The 19,439-nt window shown below is 47.4% G+C and overlaps 1 protein-coding gene and 1 long non-coding RNA gene across 3 annotated transcripts in view; one reads left to right on the forward strand and one right to left on the reverse strand.

Annotated features, from left to right (window-relative positions):
* Positions 1-18,145, forward strand: part of LOC144390250 (protein NLRC3-like) — a 55,778-nt gene extending 37,633 nt beyond the window's left edge. Inside the window, exons 4-11 of one of the 2 annotated variants that reach the window (XM_078096709.1) lie at positions 3,708-3,821; positions 10,510-10,588; positions 10,742-10,952; positions 11,110-12,913; positions 13,004-13,177; positions 13,563-13,736; positions 16,633-16,679; positions 16,824-18,145. In XM_078096709.1, the coding sequence (XP_077952835.1) occupies positions 3,708-3,821; positions 10,510-10,588; positions 10,742-10,952; positions 11,110-12,913; positions 13,004-13,177; positions 13,563-13,736; positions 16,633-16,679; positions 16,824-17,434 (3,214 nt within the window). In that variant the 3' untranslated portion in view covers positions 17,435-18,145. The remainder of the gene's footprint in view (positions 1-3,707; positions 3,822-10,509; positions 10,589-10,741; positions 10,953-11,109; positions 12,914-13,003; positions 13,178-13,562; positions 13,737-16,632; positions 16,680-16,823) is intronic. The other variant, XM_078096710.1, reaches the window with a different exon arrangement.
* The window catches only part of LOC144390396 (uncharacterized), a 265,667-nt gene continuing 263,233 nt past the window's right edge, over positions 17,006-19,439 (reverse strand). Inside the window, exon 2 of the long non-coding RNA XR_013454435.1 lies at positions 17,006-17,175. This is a non-coding gene — a long non-coding RNA (uncharacterized LOC144390396). The remainder of the gene's footprint in view (positions 17,176-19,439) is intronic.

Genomic DNA, 19,439 nt, shown 5'->3' on the forward strand with positions numbered 1-19,439 from the left:
AGGTGTGATTGTTTAAAGCTGGGAAACAAGATGGCGCCTGTGTGAGCAGGCAGAGAGAAGCTGCTGTTAGTCTGAATGATGACGCTGTGATGAAGAAGAGGAGCTCAGTCTGATCTGGGGTCTGTGAGGACTGTTACTGACGCTAAACGACTGTACTCTGAGAAACTCCAACAACAGTTCTCAGCAAGTGACTCTGCTTCGGTCTGGAGAGGCCTCAAACACCTCACCAACTACAAGCCAAAAACCCCCCACTCCATGAATGACCTCCGCCTGGCAGACGAGCTCAACGAGTTCTACTGCAGATTTGAAAGACAATGTCCTGATCCCATCCCCCACAGCTCCACCAACCTGCTGCAGTCCCCCTCCCCTCCCTCCCCCAGCCCATCAGGTGCTCACGCCTCTTCAACTATATCACCTTCCCCTCCCCCACCAGCAACGACCCTCTCTATTCTGGAGAGAGACGTTAACCGGCTCTTTAGAAGACTAAATCCCCGTAAGGCAGCCGGTCCGGACTCCGTTTCCCCTCACTCCCTGAAGCATTGTGCTGACCAGCTGTCTCCGGTGTTCACTGACATCTTCAACACCTCCCTGGAGACATGCCACGTACCAGCCTGCTTCAAGGCCTCCACCATCATCCCTGTCTCCAAGAAGCCCAGGATCACAGGACTCAATGACTACAGGCCCGTCGCCCTGACCTCTGTAGTCATGAAGATCTTTTGAACGGCTAGTCCTGACCCACCTGAAGTCCCTCACCGACCCCCTCCTGGACCCCCTGCAGTTCGCCTACAGAGCCAACAGGTCTGTAGACGATGCTTTCAACATGGCCCTCCACTACATCCTCCAGCATCTGGACTCCACAGGAACCTACGCCAGGATCCTGTTTGTGGGCTTCAGCTCTGCTTTCAACACTATCATCCCGTCTCTGCTGCAGGACAAACTCTCCCAGCTGCACGTGCCTGACTCCACCCGCAAGTGGATCACAGACTTCCTGTCTGACAGGAAGCAGCACGTGAAGCTGGGGAAACATGTCTCAGCCTCTCGGACCATCAGCACCGGTTCCCCCCAAGGCTGTGTTCTCTCCCCTCTGCTCTTCTCCCTGTACACCAACAGATGCACCTCCAGCCACCAGTCCGTCAAGCTCCTGAAGTTTGCGGATGACACCACCCTCATTGGACTAATCTCTGGTGGGGACGAGTCCGCCTACAGGTGGGAGTCTGACCATCTGGTGTCGTGGTGCAGCCAGAACAACCTGGAGCTCAACGCTCTAAAGACAGTGGAGATGGTTGTGAGATGGTTATTGTACGTCGCTTTGGATAAAAGCGTAATGTAATGTTGTGGATTTCATGAGGAACAGAGCCCCACCCTCCCCCATCACCCTGTGTGACTCCCCCGTCACTATTGTGGATTCCTTCCGTTTCCTGGGCTCCATCATCACCCAGGACCTCAAGTGGGAGCTGAACATCAGCTCCATCACCAAGAAGGCTCAGCAGAGGTTGTTCTTCCTGAGGCAGCTGAAGAAACTCAACCTGCCAAAGACGATGATGGTCCACTTCTACATGGCCATCATCGAGTCCATCCTCTGCTCCTCCATCAGCGTCTGGTACGCTGCAGCCACAGCCAAGGACAAGGGCAGGCTGCAGCGTGTCCTCCACTCTGCAGAGAGGCTGATCGGCTGCAATCTGCCGTCCCTGCAGGACTTGTTCGCTTCCAGGTCTCTGAAGCGAGCTAAAAAGATCGCGGCCGACCCCTCCCACCCCGGACATAAACTGTTTGTGCCCCTTCCATCTGGCAGGAGGCTGAGGTCCATCAGGACTACGACCTCCCGCCACACGAACAGTTTCTTCCCGTCGGCAGTCGGGCTCATCAACAGAGCCGGTCCCCCACTGCCTGACTATAACACTCCACCGGTCACTCCCCCTCATACTGCATCTGGTTTTATTGGAGACTTCTGTGGTGTCTGACGTGGCGTGACGTCACTGAAGCAGGAACCTGGCGGCTCGCAGCAGTCCAGCTGCAGTCAGAGGAGACACACGTCACGTGCAGGCTGAAATCAACGCGCGCATGCGCAAAGCCGCCGCCGATTCTGCAGCGTCTCTCCACGTTGAGAAATTGCCAATACTGGTTCAATAAAGAGAGAAGAACTTTTCAATCGTTACTAATCACGATAACTACGTAATAAATACCACCCGGAACGTATTTTATCTCCCTTGAAGTTCGATTTATTTCGGACTCGGAAATACGGAAGATAATTTAGACTCCGCTAAAAGTCGGACGTCCCTGTTTGTTATGAGAGAGGAGTGAGCGGGTATCGAACGTACGACGTTTACACTTCGCTTAAGTTGGAAATATATTCACACATTCACACTTCCTGGTTTAATAGCTGCTTAGTGAGACGTTGTTAAACTCTGTGTGACCGTATATATATATATATATATATATATATATATATATATACAAGTATATACAAGTATATATACTAGTATATATATACACTTGTATATATTGTTATATATTAGATATATTATATGTTATATATATATTGTTGTTATTATATATATACAATATACTTGTATATATATATATATATATGTATATATATACAAGTATATTGTATATATATATATATATATATATAATAACAACCTTTTGTTTGGTTTTACAGGGCTGATCTTTGCACCACACTTTTGGTTCCCTTCCACTTATACTTACTTATAATATTGATATTATAAAACTAAACATATCTCGTGTTGTCATTCTGCATGCTGAGTTTTAGTGGCCTATATAGTGATTTAACATAAATAACGTCCTGATGGACCGCTGCCTCCTGCCAAAGGAAAGCGCTTAAAAGAAACACGACATTTATAGGATGAGAATTTAAAATGACGTCTCTTGACACGTTGTCTCAAGACAACAACACAAAGTGTCCCATGAGAGTTTTAGTGTTGAGGTGAATGAGCTCTGTGTGTTTGTCCTGATGAAGATAATAACGTGTGAGCTCTCCCAGCAGGTTGGTGTGAAGGTGTGAAGGTGTGGACTCTGCTATGAATCAGGCTGAGGACCCAGAGGACGGAGTCCCTCCCTCTGAAGCCCCTCTGTGTGGGGAACATGACAGCCAGACCAAAGCTCAGAGGTGAGAGGACCATCTCCAACTGTCCTCCACTCGTCTCCATGTCCCAACGTCTCTGACTCACTGACTCTGCTTCTACATGTGTGACCAGGATCCATCAGAGACCTGGACCTGGACCTGGACCCAGCTGTGTGTCCATGAAGAGTAACCGGTCTATGAATCCTCCTCGAAACTTCAAAGATGTTGGTCCCTCTGTTGATGCAAGGTGAGGGTCTCAGGCTGATGATGAGGTGTTTCTACCAGACTCTCTGGTGGAGGTTCTGGGTTTCTTGCTCCAGGGCCCTTCAGCAGTGTCCAGTGAGGGAGGGAGAGCTCCATGGAGGACTTGGTGAGACCTGTTGGGACTAAACCAAACTGACTGGTGAAGAAAACAGTGAGCTGAAAGACTGAGCTGTTGATTCTCAGTGGGACCAGCAGGACCAGTAGACCTAAACCACTACAGGGAGTCATGTGGTCCACATCCAGACCTCACGTCATGGACCTTTGCCTTGTTTTGGTCTCTGTGAGGACGGACACCATGTGAGCTGATGCTTCATGATTAGATGATGATGTGATGATGTAATCTCAGTGTTTCTTTCAGTTCACATCAGCAGAGAGGAAAGTCTCCTGAACCCAGATGTGTGTCCATGAAGAGTGATCAGTCTATTGATCGATGGATTCACTTCAAAGATGGACGTCGTTCTTATGACCCAGAGTAAGTTCTTAAACAGATGAAGAACTGTTCTGATCCTCAGTCATGAATTACATAAATGTTTGTTCATTGTTTAACGTGTTGTTTCCATGACGATCCATCATGACAGAACTCATTATCTTCATCTAACTCCAGGGTGTCAAACTCATCTTAGGTTTGGGTCAGATACTGTCCACTTTGATCTCAAGTGGGCCGGACCAGTAAAATCTTAGGCGATGGTCCGGTCGACGGGGGGCCGTCATTTCCAAGCGGGCGCTGCTGCCTGGAGGAACGCTGTGGTCTAAAAGGTCTAACACAGGGGAGCCCACACTTTATCAGCTCGCAAGCTACTTGTCATAAACGCTTCAATCCAAGTCATGGCGATCGCCCGAATAATAACAACGAGCAGCAGCGGTAACCAAGGGAACAACAGCGCTGCAGACCGGGAGACAAAACGAAACCAATGTAAAGAAACAAGCAACAATAAGTTACTGCAGACGTTCTTGGTCGTTACCTCACTCCATGACTTGCACTGATGCATGCGTGGTGACCTGACGTGGTTCTTTCTTCAATGTTAGGTGATCTACCATCACTGCGTTGGTGAAGGACCAGGGGCCTCATTTATAAACGTTGCGTACGCACAAAAGAAGGCGTACGCCGCTCTCTACGCAATAATTGGTATTTCTAAAAAGCAAACTTGACAGAAAAATGTCCTTCACGCAAGCTCGGACCCACGCGTACGCACAAAAACGGGTGAAATGAGAACCGTCGGCAAATGCAAGAAACACGCAAACGTGTGTGAAAGTGTGTAAAACTAGACTGTTGTAAAAGAAATGCCAATACTGCCTCTCAAAAATAGCACGAACACCCGATTGATCGATCTGCAGCGTAAAACAAACAGAAATACAAATTAACACATTTTTAAAAAGAAAAGGGAAATATGTTCTGCAATAATATCGGCATGTTATTAAATTCATCCTCTAAACACAGCTGTTGCTTGTCAGATGCAATCAGATGGACGGTAATAAAACGGCATGATGCCGTCACAATGCGTGATGACGCTGATGGCTGATCTTGCGCTCCTAGAAGACGTGGCACATGGAAGGATTGGCGCTGTAGTGCAGCGCACCATCGGCCTGTTTAAGGGCAGATGGCGCTGCCTCGACTGCACTGGAGGAAGGTTGTTGTTTACTCCTGAAAAGGTGTGAAACATCGTGCTGCATGTGCTGTGCTACATGATGTGGCACAGCTTCCAAACGTGCCTAGATCCCCTGACGCCGATGTTGGCCCAGACCCTGTCCCCGATCCCCAATCACTGCTGCCTGTCTCTCATCAGGAGGGGACAGCTCCGGTGTCCCTTTCCCCCCCGTGGAGACACACCTTGGCGATGGCGCGCTAAATGCTTTTTTGCATCCACTTTGATGTCAGACCAGTTTTTCTTTATTTGGGTCCAAGGTCGTGAGGCTGCAGCGTTGCTCTGCAACCTTTTGCCCCTCAGGTGCCTTGTTGGCATCAGTGATGTCCACACTGTCCTCCAAAGAGCATCTTACTTCTCCTTCCCACCTCCCAATGATCATTTCCACTTCACACTGAGTGAAGTTACGTTTCTTCGTTTTCCTCTCAGTGTTTGTCATGATTTCGCAATCGATGAATATTAATTTGTGGGCGTTCCACAGACTATATATGGGCAACTGTGGGCGTGACATGAAGCCGCAAAAGCTGCGCTGCATTTAGAAGTGATTGTGATTTATTAAGGGAAAACTGCGTAGGACGTTTTATAAGTCTAGTCAAGTCAAGTCATTTTATTTTGTATAGCCCATAATCGCAAATTACAAATTTTCCTCAGAGGGCTTTAGTCTGTACACATACAACATCCTCTGCCCCGAAACCCACCATCGGCACAGGAAAAACTCCCCAAAAAATGAAAAAACCCTTACAAGAGGGAAAAAAGGGAAGGAACCTTAGGGAGAACGTCAGAGGAGGGATCCCACTCCCGGGATGGACAGACTACAATGGATGCCATGTGTACAGAATGAACAATGTATAATACATGAGACTATATGACAGAAATGTAACTGTGAGTAGTAAGCCAGGCGCACAGCAGGACCACTGCAGCGGCAACCACCATCACATAGAACCACCATCAGATAGAACCACCATCCACAGAAGCCTGTGGGGAGGGAGAGCACAGAGACTTTAGGAGAGGGTAATGTCGGTTTATGAGTAAAGTAATATGATTAATATCTAAAATAAAGATGATGATGGTGATGATGGCAGCAGCAGGCGTCAGCAGGGCCACGGTAGGTGTCAGGACCAGGGTCCCGAAGGAACCACGATCTACGGAGACCTGATAGGGGAGAAAGCACAAAAAAAAACTCCCGGAAAGAAGCTGAATTAGTCATGTGCATTAATAAAACTTGAATTATGGTAGAACAAGAGCGTGAGAGAGGAGCTTGGTGTGTCCTAAGAATTCCCCCGGCATTCTAAGCCTATAGCAGCTTAACTAAGGGCTGGTCCGGACTAACCTGAGCCAGCCCTAACTATAGGCAGAATCAAAGAGGAACGTTTTAAGTTTTACTTTAAAAGAGATGACCGAATCTGCCCCCCGGACTGAAAGTGGAACCTGGTTCCACAAAAGAGGAGCTTGATAACTGAAGGCTCGGGCCCCCAGCCTACTTTTTAAAACCATAGGAACAACAAGTAACCCAGCATCTATGGAGCCCAGCTGCCTTGTAGGTCAATAAGGTGTTACAAGCTCTTGAAGATACAACGGTGCCTCACCAGCAAGTGCCTTTTAGGTGAGGAGAAGTACCTTAAAATCTATTCTTGATTTAACAGGGAGCCAGTGCAGAGAAGTTAATACAGGAGTGATATGATCCCTTTTCTTAGTTCTTGTTAATACACGTGCTGCAGCATTCTGAATCAACTGGAGAGGCTTAAGAGATTTACAAGAGCAGCCTGATAACAAAGAGTTACAGTAGTCCAGTCTGGAAGTGACAAACGCGTGAACTAATTTTTCTGCATCACTTTGAGACAGGAAGTTCCTGATTTTTGATATGTTACGTAGATGAAAATAGGCAGTCCTTGAAGTCTTTATATGCGAGTTGAAGGTCATATCCTGGTCGAAGAGAACTCCCAGATTCCTGACGGTGCTGCTGGGTACCAGAGTAATTCCATCCATAAAAACTGTATCACGTGACAGCTGGCTTCGAAGGCGCTCTGGGCCTATCAGGATGACTTCCGTTTTTTCTGAATTTAGCATCAAGAAGTTGCCGGTCATCCAAGTTTTGATGTCTCCAAGACATTCTTGAAGTCTAACTAACTGGTCCGTCTCTTCTGGCTTGATCGACAGATACAGTTGAGTATCGTCTGCATAACAATGGAAGTTTATGCGGTGTTTCCGGATAAGATCGCCCAATGGAAGCATATAGAGGGTAAATAAAATCGGTCCAAGTACAGAACCTTGTGGGACTCCGTGACCAACATTGGTGGTCTTTGAGGATTCACCGTTTACAAGCACAAACTGGGATCGGTCCGATAGGTAGGATTTGAACCAGCTGAGTGCAGTTCCTTTGATACCAATTAAATGTTCTAGTCTTTGCAACAGGATACAATGGTCTATGGTATCAAATGCGGCACTGAGGTTCAGCAAGACAAGAAAAGAGATGAGTCCTTGGTCCGATGCAAGTAGAAGATCATTCGTAATTTTCTGTTTCTGTGCTGTTTCTGTTTCTGTTTCTATAAGTCTGAATGTTTCTGTGCGTACGCACGTCCTACGTTTCATCCGTACGCCACTTCTGGTGCAAATCCTACGCAAGCTTTTATAAATGAGGCCCCTGGTCCCCCTGGTCTAACACATGCGCTCACTCACAGAGTGCGACCCCCAGTGGACTGATTAGGACTAGCAGCTACTTTTATAGAAAAGCAATTTGTGGCTTTCTTTAATTCTCACAATAGTAAAGTCATCCAGCGGGCTGCACTGGACCCCCCGGCAGACCAGATTTGGCCCTCGGGCCTTGAGTTAGACACCCATCATCTAACTGGTCTGTGTGAGTTTATGTGTGAATCATTAACCGTAAACATCCTCAGATGTAAACACAATGTGAGCTAGTTCCTCCACATCAGGATCAGCAGAGGTCACATCTGGAGACAGCTGCAGGTTTCTGGAGACAGATGACTGGGACTGAACATGTGATATGAATAAACTCAGTGCTCTGTGGACCAGCTGACGTGGTCTCTGGACTCCATGCAGAGGTTTGGACCAAGTATCTTCCGTAGACTCTGTGAAAAGGTCCAAAGACTAGTTTCAGAAGATCTAAGGAGAATTCTTGAGGTCAAGGGACGGACTAAAGAGGTTTGGAGTAGTTCCATAGGACTTTGTACCAGATGCAGAGGTCTGCAGACGTTGTTTTTATGACCCACAGTAAGAACCAGGGCTGTAGTTGTCAGGGGTGACCCCCCCCTCAAGGGCCGAATTCCAGATGGCTCACACTAGAGATCGGACAAGGGGTGGGAGGGAGGGAAACCCGAGACGTTAGTCGGACCACCCGGGAAACTCTGGCGGGCGGGCGGCCCGACGACAGAGGAGCCTCTGGCGGGCGGCCCGGCGGGCGGCCAGACGACCGGGGAGCCGCTGGGGGTCAGCCTGGCGGACAGGCACACGGCCTGGGCGCCTCCGGTGGTCGGCCCGGCGGACGGTCACTTGTCCGGCTCCGGAACGTCTCTGGAATGGCAGGCTCGGGGACATGGGAAACCTCCGGGGTAGTCGGCGGCGGCTCGGGGACACGGGAAACCTCCGGGGGGGTCGCCGGCGGCTCGGGGACACGGGAAACCTCCGGGTAGTCTGCGGCGGCTCCAGCAAGGGGACACGGAACACGTCCGCAGTAGTCGGCGGCGGCTCCAGCTCAGGGACATGGAACACGTCCGCAGTCGTCCTCGGCTCGGGGACACGGAACACCTCCGCAGTAGTCAGCGGCGGCTCCAGCTCAGGGACACGGAACACGTCCGCAGTAGTCGGCGGCGGCTCCAGCTCGGGGACACGGAACACGTCCGCAGTAGTCGGCGGCGGCTCCAGCTCGGGGACACGGAACACCTCCGCAGTAGTCGACGGCGGCTCCAGCTCGGGGACACGGAACACCTCCGCAGTCGCCGTCGGCTCGGGGACACGGAGCTGCTCAGCCCCCCCATAACCCAACCCATAGCCCCCCCCCTCAAGGGCCGGATCCAGGACGGCCCTCAAATCACCAACGGGAGGGTGGGAGAGGACCATGGGATGGGAGGGAGGGAGCCTGAGTCTCGGAGCGGGGACTGGGGGCGTCGGGGCCATGAGTCTCGGAGCGGGGACTGGGGGCGTCGGGGTCGGAGGACAGAGTCGGGGAACGGGAGATCGCTGCGGCGGCCCAGCGGGAAGTCTGTGCTTCCTCTGGCCAGGGCTCCTCCTGGGATTTAAAAGATCCCAGAGCTCGAGGCAGGCGAGCTGATAGCCCCTGGGACCAAAGATGAAGTTAGTCTTCCGCTGCCAGAAGGGACATCTTACGTCCAGGTAATCAGGGTGGAAGGCAGGACTCAAATACAGACTTCTCCAAAAAACAAAAGACTTTATTAGTCAAAAGGCCAAAAACCACAGGAACCAGGGGAAAAACTCACAGGCAAGAAACTGCAGACATCCATGACGATAGACAAGAACAAGCGTGGCGAAAGACAATGACGCGACAAGTGACACAAGAGACACACGGCTTAAACACACTAGGGAGGTGCAGGTGATTGGACACAGGTGGAAACTATTAGACGATCACAGGTGATGACGGGACAAGGCAGGAAGTGAAGTTACCCGGGGACACGAGTGGCAGAAAACTACAAAATACAACAGGAAGTGAACCACACCGTGACAGTAGTGGAGGGTAAATGCACGTAAACGCTGTTTCGCACCTCTAGAATTTGGAAATAGCAATTACGCACCTCAAAGTTCCCTGCGCCTTGTATTCTTCCGTTGGAATAATCCGAAAATAATCCGAAATAAACTAGTAATTTTAAAACAGCTAAGACTACGTTTCTTATTGTGGAACATATAAACGCCGTGGTCTGAATCATTTTCTTCTGCGCTGTATTACGGTCTGTGAGCATCCAACCAGTGCCTTGCGGCTGCAGCAGCGACCAATCGGGATCCAGAAGGCAGATACACGTTGTGGACCTGACGTGGAGGACAAGGAGGCCCTCTGGGCACTACTGTAAAAAGGAGACTCCATAAGTAGATAGTTCTTAATCTGCAATTGTGTTGTTGTGTTGTGTTGACATACTTTTCTTTACTGTTTTCTTAAATTTAATAAACTACAAACTACTAACACATGTATTCATTGTCATTAATTGTATATGACTTTTACTGATAACATAATGCAATATAGCCAGGATAGCCTTACAGAGTCGCAACGCTTTGTGTTGCGTTGCTTCGCATCGCGTCGAGGTCTGTATGATCACAAAATTCAGAGTTTACCCACCTCTAATTTTACCACTACAGCACTGGTAAGAACTAAAACCAGATGAAACTGATGACTAACTGTCACTCAACTAATAAACTGTCCGTCATCATCGACAATCTTCAGCATCTGGTTTCCATCATGATCAATCATGACAGAAGCCAATATCTTTAACTAATGTTGTATTGTTGTTGATGGTCCAAACACCATGTGAGCTGATGGTTCATGTTCCTCCACAGAGAGGACCAGGAGAGCTCAGAGGTTCCCACAGGTCCGTCTGCCCAGCAGCATCAAACACACCTGGACTCCATCTTCATGGTGTGTACATGAACAACTACTTTAACATCTCTCAGTTCACCATCATCTCCATGCTGCACTTTGTAGACCAGTGGATTGTCCGTCTGTCCAACATGGACCTGATGGTGGCTTCCATGTTCTAGTTGGTGTCATTCATAGAATGTTCTGTTCCAGCTGCTGGAGGAGAACATCCTCACTTTTGTGAAGAACGAGCTGAAGAAGATCCAGAAGGTTGTGAGTTCAGATTACCCAGAATGCTTAGAGAAGGAGGATGAGGAGGAGCTGGATGAAGAGCAGAGGAGGAGCAGAGAGGCCTTTGTGAAGATCTCAGTGCACTTCCTGAGGAGAATGAAGCAGGAAGAGCTGGCTGAGCGTCTGCAGAGCAGTAAGAGGATTTCTCTACAGACTCACCATGCTGATACATGAGACCTTCACTAATGTCTGCAGAGATGGACAGAATATATTCATAGTCATTCTCTGAGGAAAGGACATGTTGAAATCTATTATTTGACTCATTGATCTTCTTTGTTGTCTTCATTCAGGACTTCTTGCTGCAGTTTGTCAGCGTGAACTCAAATCCAACCTGAAGAAGAAGTTCCAGTGTGTGTTTGAGGGGATCGCTAAAGCAGGAAACCCAACCCTTCTGAATGAGATCTACACAGAGCTCTACATCACAGAGGGAGGGACTGCAGAGGTCAATGAAGAACATGAGGTCAGACAGATTGAAACAGCATCCAGAAGACCAGCCAGACCAGAAACAACCATCAGACAAGAAGACCTCCTCAAAGCCTCAGCTGGAGGAGATGAACCAATCAGAACAGTGATGACTAAGGGAGTGGCTGGCATTGGGAAAACAGTCTTAACACAGAAGTTCACTCTGGACTGGGCTGAAGACAAAGACCAGCAGGACATACAGTTCACATTTCCATTCACCTTCAGAGAGCTGAATGTCCTGAGAGAGAAGAAGTTCAGCTTGGTGGAACTTGTTCATCACTTCTTCAGTGAAACCAGAGCAGCAGGAATCTGCAGGTTTGAAGAGTTCCAGGTTGTGTTCATTTTTGACGGTTTGGATGAGTGTCGACTTCCTCTGGACTTCCAGAACAATGAGATCCTGACTGATGTCACAGAGACCTCCTCAGTGGATGTGCTCCTCACAAATCTCATCAGGGGGAAGCTGCTTCCCTCTGCTCGCCTCTGGATAACCACACGACCTGCAGCAGCCAATCAGATCCCTCCTGAGTGTGTTGGCATGGTGACAGAGGTCAGAGGGTTCACTGACCCCCAGAAGGAAGAGTACTTTAGGAAGAGGTTCACAGATGAGGAGCAGGCCAGCAGGATCATCTCTCACATCAAGACCTCACGAAGCCTCCACATCATGTGCCACATCCCAGTCTTCTGCTGGATCACTGCTACAGTTCTGGAGGAGGTGTTGAAGACCAGAGAGGGAGGAGAGCTGCCCAAGTCCCTGACTGAGATGTACATCCACTTCCTGGTGGTTCAGACTAAAGTGAAGAAGGTCAAGTACGATGGAGGAGCTGAGACGGATCCACACTGGAGTCCAGAGAGCAGGAAGATGATCGAGTCTCTGGGAAAACTGGCCTTTGATCAGCTGCAGAAAGGCAACCTGATCTTCTATGAATCCGACCTGACAGGGTGTGGCATCGATATCAGAGCAGCCTCAGTGTACTCAGGAGTGTTCACTCAGATCTTCAGAGAGGAGAGAGGACTGTACCAGGACAAGGTGTTCTGCTTCGTCCATCTGAGTGTTCAGGAGTTTCTGGCTGCTCTTCATGTCCATCTGACCTTCTTCAGCTCTGGTGTCAATCTGCTGTCAGAACAACAAACAACCTCCCTGGTGTCTAAAGTCTTTAGAGTCAAACCTGAACCAAAGCGTCTCTACCAGAGTGCTGTGGACGAGGCTTTACAGAGTCCTAATGGACACCTGGACTTGTTCCTGCGCTTCCTCCTGGGTCTTTCCCTGGAGACCAATCAGACTCTCCTACGAGGTCTGCTGACACAGACAGGAAGTCGCTTACAGACCAATCAGGAGAAAGTCCAGTACATCAAGGAGAAGATCAGTGAGAATGTGTCTCCAGAGAAAAGCATCAATCTGTTCCACTGTCTGAATGAACTGAATGATGCTTCTCTAGTGGAGGAGATCCAACAGTCCCTTAGATCAGGACGTCTCTCTACAGATAAACTGTCTCCTGCTCAGTGGTCAGCTCTGGTCTTCATCTTACTGTCATCAGAAGAAGATCTGGAGGTGTTTGACCTGAATAAATACTCTGCTTCAGAAGAGGCTCTTCTGAGGCTGCTGCCAGTGGTCAAAGCCTCCAACAAAGTTCTGTAAGTACAGAGAGAGTAAATTCATACATCAGAACTTAAATATGCTGCCATCTTTCATACTTACTGCTTCATCTTCATCCCTCTCTTCAGACTTAGTGGCTGTAACCTCTCAGAGAGAAGCTGTGACGCTCTGTCCTCAGTTCTCAGCTCCCAGTCCTCTAGTCTGAGAGAGCTGGATCTGAGTAACAATCACCTGCAGGATTCAGGAGTGAAGCTGCTGTCTGCTGGACTGAAGAGTCCACACTGTGAACTGGAGACTCTCAGGTCAGGATTCAATTAAAGTCCACTTAGTGTCTACATCCATCCGTGTGGTTTATTTACATCCATGGTACATTTCTGACCTTCATAAGATTCTTTCTGCTTGCAAGATTTCAATCAAATATTTCCATAAACATAGAGAATAAACGTAGAATTCGTTTTCAATACAATGTTTCAAAGTGAAATATGTGAGACTAATCATAGAGTTAGTAGTAATGTTATCAGAGTGTTGATGTACATTAGTGGGTGTTTAGTTGTGACTAGAAATCAGCCAGTAACTATGTTAATGTGACCCCTCTGTACCTGATAGTATCTCAGTACTGCAGTGACCTTCCAGCTCTCACAGCTCCCTCAGATCATGTGACATGTGTCTTATTCTGTGTGTCTGCAGGCTGTCAGGCTGTCTGATCACAGAGGAAGGCTGTGCTTCTCTGGCGTCAGCTCTGAGCTCCAACCCCTCCCATCTGAGAGAGCTGGACCTGAGCTACAATCATCCAGGAGACTCAGGAGTGAAGCCGCTGTCTGCTGGACTGGAGGATCCTCACTGGAGACTGGAGACTCTCAGGTATGAAGAGGCTGAAGCCACAGACCAACGAGCTGAAAACCTTTTCTCTCCCTCACACTGTGAGTCTGGTTAATAAGACCCTGACAAAATATGCTGCGCGCTTCTTCTCCATTTGTGCGTCAGTAGATCTGTGATGGACACCGTGGTCCACAATGGATGAGAGAGTCTCTGAGGACACCTTCCACCTTCCTTATCTCTCCACTGTGTATGTGGGTGTGGGTGTGTTTTTGTTTGTGTGTGTGTGTGTTGGCCTTGTAGTGTTTTTTTTTTCCTTCAATAGTGTTTTTCACACTTTTCTTTTCCGGCTCCGTATTCTTTTTGTTTGTCTTTACTCTTCAGCCAAACGGGAGAAACACCAGTAATTGTTCTAATGGACCTCTAATGACGAGATGCTCAAACCAAAGTCAATCAGCAATCCATTTTTCTCTCCACAACCAACAAAACCCACTATTTCATCACACTTGTTGGGTTAAACCAAACCTACTCCAACCGTGCTCCCACAGAGCAGCCTGCAAAATACCTTTCATTTATTTTATAATGACTGACGCGTTATTTAGACCGTGACGCCCCGTGGACTCTGGGAAAAGTCCCCAGTAACACGACTTAGTTTGACACTAGAATTAAACTCTCATGGTCGCGTCCTTATTGTCCACAATCAATGTCCACTAAAAATGACCTTCGAATATTCCCTTTAAAAAAAACACATATATTTGAATATCTGGTTGCACATTAGACACGTCAATAACAGGACAAATGAATACGAGACAGAACTACATGTATAGTTCATTTATTTATTTTTAAACATATTTAACAACACATTACCTACACAAAAATAAGTAAATGAACTATTGGCCAAGACCTTGTCCTCTCTCTCTCTCTTTGCCGTCCACATTTGAAGGGGCCAGTGCTGACCTCTTTTTATTGACTATATTCCAGCGTTCAGAGCGGACTGCGGATCCGGGGATGGAGAGATATTTCTTTCCATCTGGGCGACGTGAGGGAATCTCCCAGAGCCCAAAGCTTTGCACCACATGAGAGGATCTAGTTGAGCAGCTATTGGAGACTCTCTTTTTGAAGCAGCAGATTGATGTCCTGGTCTGGGCTGTCCCTGCAGGACGTGTCTCCAAAGAGACACCCCACAGCAGTTTTCTCAGCGGCTTGCTGATCACAGGGTTCACTGCCTGCCACATTCACTGGTTTCATCTCCTCCAGTAGAGCCACCTGCTGCTCTTTTAAATGAATGAGGCCATGAAAGCCTGGATCCAGATAACTGGCTTTGTTAAGCAGCTTAAATGCATCCTTTTCCTCGCTATACCGCTTCTCCACATCTGTGATGGTCTATGTCTTCATCTGGTTCTGGTTCGCCTGCGGTGGCTTGTTCACAACATGTTTTAAAGGCAGTTGGACATTTGTCAGTTAAAAGTGCTTCTGTTGCCCCTTTAAGGGGTTAAAGGACCTCTTGTACCTGCAAAAAATAAGTGAATATAATATGCGTTGATATTAGATTGACAGGTTTGCATTTATCCATGTGTTAATAATATTGACACAAAGTAAATAAATGGGGGCCGTCCTTCTACCTATTGTTAGGACCGTTTGCATTTGTCCAGGCTGTCACGGTACATATTTCATACACTCTGCTCACCTTTTCCATTTTTCCAGCTCCATTCTTGACAGTTTCTTCTGTGATGACAGCAGACACAGCTGCTTGCTGCTCCGATGCGCCGCAGATCGTTTCATATGTGCTGTTCCATCGCGTTGGACATTGATCAGCTTCTTCCTTTTCAATCCTAGAGGTTGTTGTTCCTGCTGGAGGAGGTATCTGTCGCAGGGACATTTGCTGCCACTTTCAGCATTACTCGTACTTACGTCTTTGGGGTCACAAACAGTTACTTCACACAAACACCGTCCTTCACGTCCATGGTCCTCTGGAAGGTTCCTGTGGGACAACGTCCACCCTCAGTAGCACTCCTCGTCCCTCACAGACTGACAGCACCACTGCAGAGACTAGAAAAGGTCTCCCTGCTTCCCTCTGATGAGGTTTTGGCGTTGGGTCAGTGAGAGGAGAGGAGCAGCAGCTCCGGTGTCGGTCCGGCTTGTGGTCGCTGGTAGCTCACCAGATGTGGTGGATTCATTTCTTCCTATTTTAACTATTTAACTGTGACTTTATCTGACTGGTGATGAGGACCCACGCGTCCTCACAGGGACTCTCAGTAACACACAGAACACACTGCACATCTCATCCTTCACTTCAGACACTTATTGGAGCAACAGCACTCGAATAAACCCACTTCTTTCCTGAAAGACACGACCTGTCAACACCTGGATGTGTAGATGCTGGTCATCTGCCTCCAGTGTGTCTTTGTCCTTTAGTCCAAACCTTTGTGGTGCTGTAGTGATCTCAGGATACTTTCTTCTTTACTTCAGAGAGACAACAGTCATTATTAAACCAACACAAGAGGTCCAACAATCAATACTTCTACAGTGACCACGGATCAGCTGACTGTGGTGGAGATGAACCACAGAGAATAGTGGACTTCATCCATCAGGAGACACAGAGACTCCTGATGGACCATCATGTGGACGTGAACCTGCTGGATGTGGAAGCAGCTGCTTGATCTCATGTTCCACAGAACTCCTGTAGAAGATGATCACATGTCACATGTTGTGTTTAAGCATAAGTGGACAAAGAAACCACTTGATGCAGGTTGAAACATTTGATTGACTGACTGCTGAAGGAAGCTGAGTGTGAAATGAAGATGATGGTCAGTATGATGCTGATGATGAATGAGTGAACATGATGAGCTGTGGAAGAAGAAGAGGTGAAGGACAAAGCTGTGAGTGAGAGTGATGTAATGTCCATGTCTCCATGCTGCTCTGACCCCCCTCCTCCTTTCAGGGTGGAGCCTGATGGAGTCCGATGGTTGAGACCAGGTCTGAGGAAGTGTAAGTGTGCTTTGATTCATGAAGATTCAACCATCTTCACACTGTGACATCACTCATTCACCTCTGTGACGTCATCATCAACGTGTCAGTAGATGAACACATGATTAATAACTGCAGCTGTATTGTGTCTTGTTCTCTCATCAGATTCCTGTGAACTCACAATCAACACAAACACAGTAAACACACACCTCAAACTGTCTGACAACAACAGGAAGGTGACATGTGTGAAGGAGGATCAGTCACATCCTGATCATCCAGACAGATTTGACTACGATCCTCAGCTGCTGTGTAGAACTGGTCTGACTGGTCGCTGTTACTGGGAGGTCGAGTGGAGAGGAGACGTTTATGTATCAGTGAGTTACAGAGGAATCAGGAGGAAAGGAAACAGTGATGACTGTGTGTTTGGATACAATGATCAGTCCTGGAGTCTGATGTGCTCTGATAAAGGTTACTATGTCTGTCACAATGAGACAGTAACACACATCACCTCCTCCTCCTCCTCCTCCTCCTCTTCCTCCTCCTCCTCCTCCTCTGGTAGAGTAGCAGTGTATGTGGACTGTCCTGCTGGCTCTCTGTCCTTCTACAGAGTCTCCTCTGACACACTGATCCACCTCCACACCTTCAGCACCACATTCACTGAACCTCTTTATCCTGGGTTCAGTTTCAGGTCTTATGGTTCCTCACTGTCTCTGTGTCCTCTTCAGGAGGGAGAGTCTCCTTCTGGTGGAGAACCTTCCTCTCTGCTCACCACATAGTTCAGTCTGTACAGCTGATGGTGGTTCATGTGGGTGTAGATGCAGGTGGAGCAGGTGAGGGGTACCTGAGCTGGTCTGGACTCTGGGGGGTCCACAGCTCTCTGGGACTCAGATGGAAGTGTGAAAGAGCTCAGCTTAATGCTGCTGTGCTCCTTCAATCAATAGATGATCATTTAGATATTGGCTCCTAATTAGGCTTTAATCTTCATCTTTATGTGTTCAAGAAGACATTTTATAAGACGCTCTTTCATCTGTCCCCCCATATGAGACAAATGTCTCTGATGATAAATTGTCTGTGTGTGGGCTTCATTAGCATTCATGCTAATAAAATCAAGGTGTTGCTTTTTCAAGGATTGTTGGTGTGAAATCTAATTCCACGTAATCAGGTTTGTTGTGAACGAAAAGCTTTTGAAAGCTTCAGCAAACCTCTGAAGAAGGTTTAATGACAGATAATATCAGGTACTTGTGTTTTGATTACCGTTAGTATATAATAGTACAACGTTTAGTGCCTCCATGTGTTACTTTGGCTTCACAGGAATATAATTGTATGTTTGTAATGTGAATAAATGACTTTTATTGGAAACAACATGTGGTGCAGTGACTGGTCCTGGCCAGCAGGGGGACGTCAGCTATGGGATTAAACCAGTAAACATGATTCATATTCCCAACACGTATCACAGTGTGAATATAATAAAGACCAAATAACACCAACAGAGACGTTCATGTTCATTTCTTTGTGATAATAACATGTTGATGTCGTACTGAACACAAACAGGAACAAGTGCTTTCACACGACTCTCCCTCTTTTCTCTCTCAACCTTTAACCAAACGTGACGACCTTTGACCTCACAGCGTCTATTTAAGGAAGTTCCCCCAAGCTTCAAATCCACAGGAATCTGAATGTGTCAGTGAATTCTTCATCGCAACATCAAATAAAATAGACTCACAACAATCGTTCAGTTTGTCATGAAATAAATATGAAGCAACATCTCAGTCAGAATGCTGCACATGAACCTCGCATGGTGATTTAAACCAAACAGGTAAAGGTTGATTATACTTTAATCCAACTAAAAAATATAACATACACAAAAACATGTAAATATACATTAGATTTACTGACCAAAAGATTAAAAACATAAAAGTTAAAAAAAGAAAATCAAGTTTCAAACAAACCCAAAAGATGATTTAAATAAAGTCCAGATGAATGAAGAAATGTCAGATTTCTAAAAGGTGCTGCACTTTATTGTGTGATTAATTCAAACAAATGTTGATGTTGATAATGTAGGAGACAGATAACAGGTCTGATGGACCAAACATAATGTGCAGAGGTGTCCTCTCTCCAGTAGTGATGGTGACTCTAGATGAAGACAACTGGTGGGAAACCAGTCAGAGATCCAGAGGGAGAAACCAGTCCTGTTTGGGGGGTCGTCTCATTGTTGATCCTCTAGTGACCTTGTTGTTGTTTGTTCCATCAACACCTGAAGCTGATGAACAGCCCCTCTGCTGCTCACCTGACCGACAAGAAGCTCATTCTGCTTCTACTTCTTACATCTCTCACTCTCACCAGTAAAGTGGTTACCATGGCGATGCACGCTAGCATCCGCCTGTTGCCAGGGCTGTTTATGAGAATCCCCTGTGACGGATGACCGTTGTGTGTGTGTTTAAACCTGCAGTGCGACCACAAGGTGGAGCTAGAGGACCTTTGTGATGTCATCAGGGTGGAGACAAACAGAAAGATAAGTGTGTGTGTGTCTCAAAGGCTGCATCCTTGTAGCCTGCAGCCTTCAGCAGTCTTTTGGTCTACCTGGTCTGGTCCTCCAACAATTGCGTAGGCTGAACCGAGCGGCCTCTGAGATGGGACGGTCTGTCCTACGGGGGACTTCCTGCTTGCGTCATCTAAAAGTTGAAAGAATCAACCAACTTTCCTCTTCGTTTTGATACCAGGCACAAGTGACGAATGTGCAAGAACTTTGATGGATTTGCTCCACCATTGTTAGAAAACGTT

This window comes from Gasterosteus aculeatus, chromosome 21 (assembly GCF_964276395.1).
Source record: "Gasterosteus aculeatus chromosome 21, fGasAcu3.hap1.1, whole genome shotgun sequence".
NCBI classification, from domain to species: Eukaryota; Metazoa; Chordata; class Actinopteri; order Perciformes; family Gasterosteidae; genus Gasterosteus; species Gasterosteus aculeatus.